Here is a 10,324-nt window from a genome sequence, read left to right on the forward strand (position 1 = left end):
ACATATATATATAATATATATATATACTGTAGTACATATTTTATATATATAATATATATTATACATATCACTCCCATGGATGTTTGTCTTATAAAAAGACATTTTATCAGATCACCATTGTTGTTGTTTTTGGGTGCTATCAAATCAGTTCCAACTCATAGTGACCCTACGTACAACAGAACGAAACACTGCTCAGTCCTGCGACAGCCTCACAATACTTGCTATGCCTGAGCCCATTGTTGCAGACACTGTGTCAGTCAGTCTCATTGAGGGCCTTTCCCTTTTTCGTCGACCCTCCACTTTACCAAGCATGATATCTTTCTCCGGGAATAATCTCTTATTACAACATGACCAAAGTTGAGACCAAAGGTCAGACAAAGTCTGGCCATTCTCACTTCCAAGGAGCATTCCAGCTACACTTCTTCCAGGACAGTTTTGCTAGTTCTTCTGGCAACCTATAATACTTTCAGTATTCTTTGTCAACACCACAACTCAAAAACATCAACTCTTCTTCAGTCTTCCTTATTCATTGTCCAGCTTTCACATGCATATGAGGCGACTGAAAACTCCCTGGCTTGGGTTAGGCGCACCTTAGTCTTCAGAGAGACATCTTTACTCTTCAGCACTTTAAAGAGGTCTTTTGCAGTAGATTTGCCCAGTGCAATATAGCATCTGATTTCTTGACTGCTGCTTCCATTGGTGTTGATTGTAGAAGCAAGTAATGTGAAATCTTTGACAACTTCAATCTTTTTTCCATTTATCAAGATGCTGCTTACTGATCCAGTTGTGAGGATTTTTGTTTTCCTTATGTTGAAGTGTAATCTATACTGAAGACTGTAGTCTTTAATCTTCATCAGTAAGTGCTTCAAGTCATCCTCACTTCCAGCAAGCAAGATTGTGTCATCTGCATATCACAGGTTGTTCATGAGTCTTCCACCAGTCTTGATGCCACATTCTTCTTCATATAGTCCAGCTTCTCAGATTGTTTGCTCAGCATACAGATTGAGTAAGTATGGTGAAAGAATACAATCCTGACACACACCCTTCCTGATTTTAAACCATGCAGTATCCCCTTGATCTGTTCGAATGACAGCCTCCTGGTCTATGTACAGGTTCCTCATGAGCACAATTAAGTGTTCTGGAATTCCCATTCTTCTCAATGTTATCCATAACTTGTTATGATCCACACAGTCAAATGCTTTTGCATAGTCAATAAAACACAAGTAAACATCTTTCTGGTATTCTTTACTTTCAGCCAAGATACATCTGACATCAGCAATGATATCCCTCATTCCACATTCTCTTCTGAAACCAGCTTGCATTTCTGGAGGTTCTCTGTCAGCTACAACAGTTTTTTAATTATCTTTAGAAAGATTTCACTTGCGTGTAATATTAATGATTACTTTGGAATAATTTCCACATTCTGTGGGATAACCTTTCTTTGCAATGGGTACAAATATGGGTCTTACCTAGTCAGTTGGCCAGGTAGCCATCTTCCAAATTTCTTGGCGCAGATGAGGAAGTGCCTGTAGTGGAACATCTGTTTGTTGAGACATCTCATTGGGTATCCATCAATTCCTGGAGCCTTGTTTTTCACAAGTTCCTTCAGTGCAGCTTTGACTTCTTTCTTTGGGACCATTGGTTCTTGATCATATGCCACCTCCTGAAATGGATGAACATCAAACAATTCTTTTTGGTACAATGCCTCTGTGTATTTCTTCCATCTTCCTTTGATGTTTCCTGCATCATTCAGTATTTTTCCCATAGAATCTTTCAGTATTGCAACTAGAGGCTTGAATTTTTTTCTTCAATGTTTTAAGCTTGAGAAGTGTTGAGCATGTTCTTCCTTTTGGTTTTCTAACACCAGGTCTTTGCACATTTCATTATAATAATTGACTTTGTCTTCTCAACTGCTCTTTGAAACCTTCTTTTCAGCTCTTTTATCTTGTCATTTCTTCTATTTGCTTTAGCTACTCTCCACTCAAGAACAGGTTTCAGAGTCTCTTCTGACATCCATTTCAGCCTTTTCTTCCCTTCCTGTCTTTTTAATGACCTTCTGCTTTCTTCTTGGATTATGTTCTTGATGCCATCCCACAATTCCTCTGACTTTTGGTCACTGGTGTTCAGTGAGTCAAATCTGTTCTTCAGATAGTGTCTAAATTCAGGTGGGATATAATCAAGGTCGTATTTTGGCTCTCATGGACTTGTTTTAATTGTCTTCAGCTTCAGCTTGAAACTTGCATATGAGCAATTAATGGTCTTTTTCAGAGTCAGCTCTTAGCCTTCTTTTGCCTGAAGATATTGAGCTTCCTATTACTTTTTTTTTCCACAGATGTGGTCAGTCTGATTCCTGGGTATCCCATCTGGTGAGGTCCATGTGTATAGCCACCATTTAAGTGTTTGCAAAAAGGCATTTGCAATGAGTAAGCCATTGATCTTACAAAATTCTATCATGCAATCTCTGGTGTCATTTCTGTCACCAAGACCATGTTTTCCAACTACTAGTGATTCTTTCTAGTCTGTCTCAGTCTGTAAGCTGCATTGAAACCTGTGACAGACTAGGAAGAAGGAAGAGGCCATCCACTTCTCAAAGAATTGGCCAGGTTAAAACCTTATGAATAGCAGAGAAACACTGTCTGATACATTACTGTGAAACTTTATGAATAGCCCAGAAACATTGTCCAATACAGTGCAGGAGGACGAGCCCCTTAGGTCGGAAGGCTCTCAAAACATGACTGGAAAAGAGCTGTTTCATCAAAGTAGAACCAACCTTACTGATATTGATAAAGTAAAGCTTTCAAGACCTCCATTTGCTGATGTGCACAACTCAAACTGAGGAGAAACAGCTGCAAACATCCATTAATAACTGGAACATGGAATATATGAAGTATGAATCTAGGAAAATTGGAAGTTGTCAGAAATGAAAGGGAAGACATAAAGATTGATATCCTAGGCATTAGTGAGTTGAAATGGACTGGTTTTGGCCATTTTGAATCAGACAACCATATGGTCTACTATGCTGGGAATGACAATTTGAAGAGGAATGGCATGGCATTCATCACCACAAATGATGTTTCGAGATCTGTCCTGAAGTACAGTCCTGTCAGTGATAGGATAATACCCATATACCTACAAAGAAGACCAGTTAATCCTACTATTATTCAAATTTTTGCCCCAACCACCAAAGCCAAAGATGAGGAAATTGAAGAGTTTTATCAGCTTCTGCAATCTGAAATTGACCAAATGTGCAATCAGGATGTGTTAATTATCACTGGTGACTGGAATGCAAAAGTTGGAAACAAAGAAGAATCATCGGTAGTTGGAAAATTTGGCCTTGGTGACAGACATAATGCTGGAGATCACATGACAAAATTTTGCAAGACCAATGACTTATTCATTGCAAAGATCTTTTTTTCAACAACACAAATAGTGGCTGTACATGTGGACTTTGCCAGATGGAGTACACAGGAATCAGATTGATTATCTGAGGCAAGAGGCGATGGAAAAATTCAGTATCTTCAGCCAAAACCAGGCCAGTAGCTGATGGTGGAACAGAACATCAACTGCTCATATGCAAGTTCAACTTGAAGTTGAAGACAATTAAAACAAGTCCACAAGAGCCAAAATATGATCTTGAATATATCCCTCCTGATATATTTAGAGACCATCTAAAGAACAGATTTGATGCACTGAACACAAATGACCGAAAACCTGAAGCGTTGGATGACATCAAGAACATCAATCACCCCTAGGACATGATGGCCCTCGACCAGAAGAATTAGATGGTGCCTGGCTACCAATGCCAACCACTCAGGAAAGGATCAAATCTGGAGATCCTGGATAGAGTGGGAGGGAAAACGTGGAACAAAATCCAAAAGCTCTAATAATGACCAGAATTACTGGTCAGATGAAATCTGGTGAGACTCCCAATACTATGGCCTTGGAACACATTCTGCGCCTGGAATAAAACTCACCCCCAAGAGCAGGCTCTCACCCAATAGTTAACAAGATGTACACGCAGACCACTCAACCCAGGATGATGCACCCACATACTCTATGATAATACATCGCTTACAGCAATAAACCAGGGACACCAGAGGACCAACATTCAAACTGAGGAAATGCAGGACAAACAGGAGTGCACAAATATAAGGGGCACGGGAGGAGAGGGTTACAGGGTAGGGAAGGGAGGACACTGGGTTAGGGTTGGACATGGCGAATGGGGAATGAAACTAAATGTACACATTACGTTGAATGTAAAACAAGCTCTTAAAATAAAAAAAAAAGAAAAGAAAACATCATCCATGAAGAAAGCAAGAGGTCATTAAAAAGACAAGAAAAGAAGAAAAGACCAAAACAGATGTCAGAAGAGACTCTGAAACTTCCTCTTGAGTGGAGAGTAGCTAAAGTAAATGGAAGAAATGACAAGATAAGAGAGCTGAACAGAAGATTTCAAAGAGCAGCCTAAGCAGACAAAGCCAATTAACTGTAATGAAATGTGCAAAGACCTGGAGTTAGAAAACCAAAAGGGAAGAACACACTCAGCATTTCTCAAGCTGAAAAAACTGAGGAAAAACATTAAGCCTTGAGTTACAATATTGAAAGATTCTATGGGCAAAATATTGAATGATGCAGGAATCATCAAAAGAAGACAGAAGGAATACATAGAGTCACTGTACCAAAAAGAACTGGTCGATGTTCATCCATTTCAGGAGGTGGCATATGATCAAGAACCAGTAGTACTGAAGGAAGAAGTCAGAGCTGCACTGAAGGAAATGGCAAAGAGCAAGGCTCCAGGAATTGTTGGAATACCCATTGAGATGTTTCAACAAATGCCAACAAGTGCCACTGGAGGCACTTACTTGGTTAGGCCAAGAGATTTGGAAGACAGCTACCTGGCCAACTGACTGGAAGAGATCCATATTATTTGTACCCGTTCCAAAGAAAGTGGTTATCCCACAGAATGTGGAAATTATCAAACAATATCATTAATATTGCATGCAAGTAAAATCTTACTGAAGATAATACAGAAACAGTTGCAGCAGTATATTGACAGAGGACTTCCAGAAGTGCAAGTTGGATTCAGAAGAGGACATGGAACCAGGGATAATTGCTGATGTCAGATGGATCTTGGCTCAAAGAAAAGAATACCAGAAAGATGTTTACCAGTGTTTTATTGACTATGCAAAAGCATTTGATTGTGTGGATCATAACAAAACTGTGGATAACATTGAGAAGAATGGGAATTCCAGAACACTTCATTGTACTCATGAGGAACCTATACATAGACCAGGAGACTGTCATTTGAACAGAACAGAGGGACACTGCTTGGTTTAAAATCAAGAAGGGGGTGCATCAGAGTTGTATCCTTTCACCGTACTTACTCAATCTGTATGCTAAGCAAATAATCCAAGAAGCTGGACTATATGAAGAAGAACATGGCATCAAGATTGGAGGAAGAATCATTAACAACCTGTGATATGCTGATGACACAACTTTGCTTGCTGAAAGTGAGGATGACTTGAAGCACTTACTGATGAAGATTGAAGAATACAGTCTGCAGTATGGATTACAGCTCAATATAAAGAAAACAAAAATCCTCACAGCTGGACCTATAAGGAGCATCACAATAAATGGAGAAAAGATTGAAGTTGTCAGAGACTTCACATTGCTTGGTTCTACAATCAATGCCAATGGAAGCAGCAGCCAGGCCATCAGATGATGTATAGCAGTGGGCAAATCAGCTGCAAAGGACCTCTTTCAAATGCTGAAGAGCAAAGATGTCTCCTTGAGGACTAAGGCGCACCTGACAAAAGCTGTGATATGTTCAGTCACCTCGTATGCATGTGAGAGCTGGACAATGAATAAGGAAGACCAAACAAGAATTGATACTTTTGAGTTGTATTGCTGGCAAAGAATTCTGAAAGTACCATAGACTGCTAAAAGAACTAACAAATCTGTCCTGGAGGAAGTGCAGCCAGAATGCTCCTTAGAAGCGAGAAGAATGGCCAGACTTCGTCTCCCCTACTTGTGTCATGTTATCAGAAGAGACCATTCCCTGGAGAGAAATGTCATGCTTGGTAAGGTGGAGGGTCAACAAAGAAGGGAAGGCCCTCAATGAGATGGTTTGACACAATGACTGTGGCGTTGGGCTCAAGAATAGCAAGGATCGCAGAGGTGGTGCGGAACCAGGCAGTGTTTCGTTCTGCTGTGCATGGGGTCACTATGAGTCAGAAACGACTCGGCACCTAACATCAACAAGTGATTGTTCTTTGTTTCCCACCTTTGCATTGCAATCACCAGTTATAATCAGCTCATATTGATTGCATGTTTGGTCAATACCAGAGTGCAAAAGTTGGTAGAAATCTTCAGTTTCCTGGTCTTTGACTTTGGTGGCTAGTGGGTAAATTTGAATAATAATAGTATTAACTGGTCTTTATTGTAGGTATATGGATATTATCTTATCACTGACAGCATTGTACTTCAGGATAGATCTTGAAACATTCTTTGTGACAATGAATGCCACACTATTCTTCTTTGTCATTCCTGCCATAGTAGATCATATGGTCGTTTGATTCAAAATGGCCAAAACCAGTCCATTTTAATGCACTGATGTCTAGGATATTGATCTTTCTGAAATCCATTTTATTTTTGACAACTTCAGTTTTCCTAGATTCATACTTCATACATTCATGTTCCAGTTATTAATAGATCTTTGCAGCTGTTTCTTCTTATTTTGAGTTGTGCCATATCAGCAAATTGAGGTCCCAAAAGCTTTCCTCCATCCACATCATTAAGGTTGACTCTACTTTGAGGAGACAGCTCTTCCCTAGTTGTATTTTGAGTGCCTTCCAACCTGAGGGGCTCATCTTCCAGCACTATATCGGACAGTGTTTCCGGGCTATTCATAATGTTTCCAGTAATATATCAGACAGTGTTTCACTGCTGTTCATAAGATTTTCACTGGCCAATTCTTTTGAGAAGTGAGTGGCCCCTTCCTTCTTCCAAGTGTGTTCTAGTGTGAAATCACTATGGTTCCCCCTTAATCTCTTCTTTTCTTCTTCCCTTCTTATCATGTTGTGTGCTGACAAGTCAATTCTAACTCATAGCAACCCTACAGGAAAGATTAGAAATGCCCCATAGAATTTCTAAGACTAATCTTTATAGAAGACTGCCACATCCTTCGCCCTCATAGCAGCTGGTGAATTTGAACCATCGACCTTTTGGTTAGCAGCCAGGCACTTAACCACTGTGTTGCATTAGAATTCCTGCTTTACAAATCAAGGCTCTGAGACTCAGGAAGTTAGTAGCATAACCTGCCTAAGGTAACACCAAAAAACCCATTGTCCACTCTGACTCATGGTGACCCTAAAACACCAAGTGGAACTGCTGTCTGCAGTTTCCTAGGATGTAATCTTTATGGCAGCATATTTCCAGGTCTTTCTTCCATAATGCTGCTGGTGTGTTCAAACCACAGCCCTTTTAGTTAGTAGCCAAGTGCTTAGCCATTGTGCCACCATGGTTCCTTTTCTCCCCAGCATAAACCAAAAAAAAAAAAAAAAAGCCCACTGCCATCAAGTCAATTCCAGTTCATAGTGATCTTTATAGAACAGAGTAGTCTGGAAGCAAACTTCATCATCTTTCTCCCCCAGAGCAGCTGGTGGGTTCAACCTACTGACCTTTCGATTAGCAGCTGAATGCTTTAACCACTGGGCCACTAGAGCCCCTTTTTCTCCCCAGCATAACGTTTGGCAAATCAAGAGGCAAATCATATGCTCAACAGGGACTTGAGAATAGTAGAGAGAAACTAGTAATCTTAGGCCCACAGTGTGGTTCTCAGAGCCAGCAGATCATGCATTGGAGATAAACAAGAGCTGAATATGTCACCCTTGTCCCACCTTCTTTATCTCTTGGTTCTAATGAAGACCCTGTGCTTCCTTTCTACTGCAGACACTGTGTTTCTGGAATGGGCATGGGACGAGGAGGCCCAGAACCACCTGCCAGTGGTGAAATGGATGACAATTCACTCTCCCCAGAGGCGTGTTATGAGTGTAAGATCAATGGCTACCCCAAACGGGGCAGGAAGCGGAGAAGTGCAAATGAGACAGATGCCTCCAATATTGAGGTAGGCCAGAAGGTGATTTCTCCTGATTTCGTCTCTTGTGGAAAGGCCTTCCAGATTCCTGTGGTTTCCTCCAGGGATGCTCCACAGTGTGAAAAAGCTCCCCAGGGAGAAAATCCAGACATTCCCTGGGCTCTAGGCTGCATTTTACAAGAGTCTGTGGGGTTTTCTGAAGTTGCTAGCTGCTTTTAGGGAGTGGTCATTCAAAGGTTTTCACATACTTGCTCATTTCCTCTGTCTCGCCAAAAAGAAAATCAAACACCCACCCAACGTCTGCTGAGAGGACAAGGTCTGAGATCCAGGACAGCAAGTGGGCAGGAATAGTGAAGTGACATAGTGCTCCCTGCATGGGGACGCCAAGTTCTGAAGGCTCGAGGCTCTTCTCCTGAAAAGAGCCATGTGGAGTGTGAGGGAACTTGGACCGGAGACAAAGACAACATGGAACTGAAGCAACCTGGTTTTCTTTGCCTACGGCTGCTGCAGCCCTTCAGTCAACTCAGAAATGCACAGATATTCACCCAGACCTCTGGCTGCGGGCCTGGAGAATCCGGCACATGTGGTCCCAGAGAGGCAAGCAAGAAGCTGGGTGAAAAGCATTGAGTATTAGCAGATCATCAGAGTCAGGAAGTAGGTTCATAGGTGTGTCCTTAGAAGAGGATGGTTTTACAGCAGTGAACAAAATTGAAATAGACAAGTTCTTTCTGAGTATTGGAGTTGCAACTATCTGCTGTGATTTGAGAAATGAGATAAGTCTTTGGAAAGAGAATAATCTATTTAAATAGTGATTCTCAAACTTGAGCATACATCTGAATCACCTGGAAGGCTTGTTAAAATGGATTGTTGGGTGCTACCTCTAGTGTTTTTGATTCAGTAGGTCTGGGGTGGGGCAAAGAAATTGCATCTCTAACATATCTCCACATGATACTGATGATGCTGGTTCAGCGACCACAATTTGAGACTCACCCATATAGTGAAATCAAGTGATTTCAACTTGACTTTTCTTTTTGACATCAATTTAATATTTTAAATATGTACCAACCATGAATCAAACATTTTATGAATATTCATTTTCAACATGGTATGAACAACATAAATAGTTCTGGTAGTGCAGTGCATAAAGCATTTGACTGCTAACCAGGTCACCAGCTAGTTCAAACCCACCAGCAGCTCCACAGAATGAAGATGGGGCAATCTAGTTCTGTAAAGATTTACTGCCTCAGAAAATCAATGAGGGATGCTATGAGTTGAAATGAACAACATAGGCAGAAAGTTGTATAAGTAAGATCGAGTCACTATTTCTTTAATATGAAAAGTAAGTGACATGTATACATTTTATTTAACACATTGTCATATGTCTTTCCAGGATCAGCCTGAAATAGATGCCAATGTGAGTCTCGCAAGTTGGGATGTTGAGAAGACAGCCATCTTTGCTTTCAATATTTCCCGGGTCAGTAACAAGGTTCGAATTCTGGAACTCCTTCCAGCTCTGACAACTCTGACGAATCACAACAGATACTTGATTGAGTCTGGAAACGATGATGGCCTCTTTAAAATCAACCAAAAGGAAGGGATCAGCTACCTCCACTTCACAAAGAAGAAGCCAGTGGCTGGAACCTATTCATTACAAATCAGTAGTACTCCACTTTATAAAAAGAAAGAACTTAACCAGCTAGAAGACAAATACGACAAAGACTACCTCAGTGGTGAACTGGGTGATAATCTGAAGATGAGAATTCAGATTTTGCTTCATTAATTCACCATCCATAGACCAAATAATTAAAAGAAAAAAAAAGATAGATAGGTAGAACTGAATTTTTCCCCAATCAGAGTCTTCATATCATAGGTACAGTCTTTTGGCAAGTAAATTTGTATAAATAAGCACTATTCTTGTATTACAAAAACAAGGTACAGGTGACTACCCTAGTTTAAAACAACCACTTTCTCAGGCTTCTTGTGAGTGTAGGTAAGCTACCTTGTCATATGTGTTGATTCTTGAAAACTGGGACATGTATTTCCATTGAGGGTTGGCCGTTCATGCTGATGTGCCCTCCTTCCAGCAGGTGTACAGGAATGTGCTTTCAATTGATGGACTGTTCTATTTTTTCAAGTTTTTGAACTTCACTCTCCAAATACAAGTGCTAGGTTGACCATTTTGTAATATCTATTTGGTGCTAGTAAATTTTCAAACTAGGTTTATAAATG

The 10,324-nt window shown here is 40.5% G+C and overlaps 1 protein-coding gene across 1 annotated transcript in view; it reads left to right on the forward strand.

The window, feature by feature from the left end:
* The window catches only part of FBN1 (fibrillin 1), a 357,319-nt gene extending 347,444 nt beyond the window's left edge, over positions 1-9,875 (forward strand). The window contains exons 66-67 of the mRNA XM_007935310.1: positions 7,951-8,125; positions 9,486-9,875. Of these exons, the coding sequence (XP_007933501.1) occupies positions 7,951-8,125; positions 9,486-9,875 (565 nt within the window). The remainder of the gene's footprint in view (positions 1-7,950; positions 8,126-9,485) is intronic.
* Positions 9,876-10,324: the final 449 nt, after the last annotated feature.

This window comes from Orycteropus afer, unplaced genomic scaffold (assembly GCF_000298275.1).
Source record: "Orycteropus afer afer isolate SDZICR_OR568_19922 unplaced genomic scaffold, OryAfe1.0 scaffold00026, whole genome shotgun sequence".
Lineage (NCBI taxonomy): Eukaryota > Metazoa > Chordata > Mammalia > Tubulidentata > Orycteropodidae > Orycteropus > Orycteropus afer.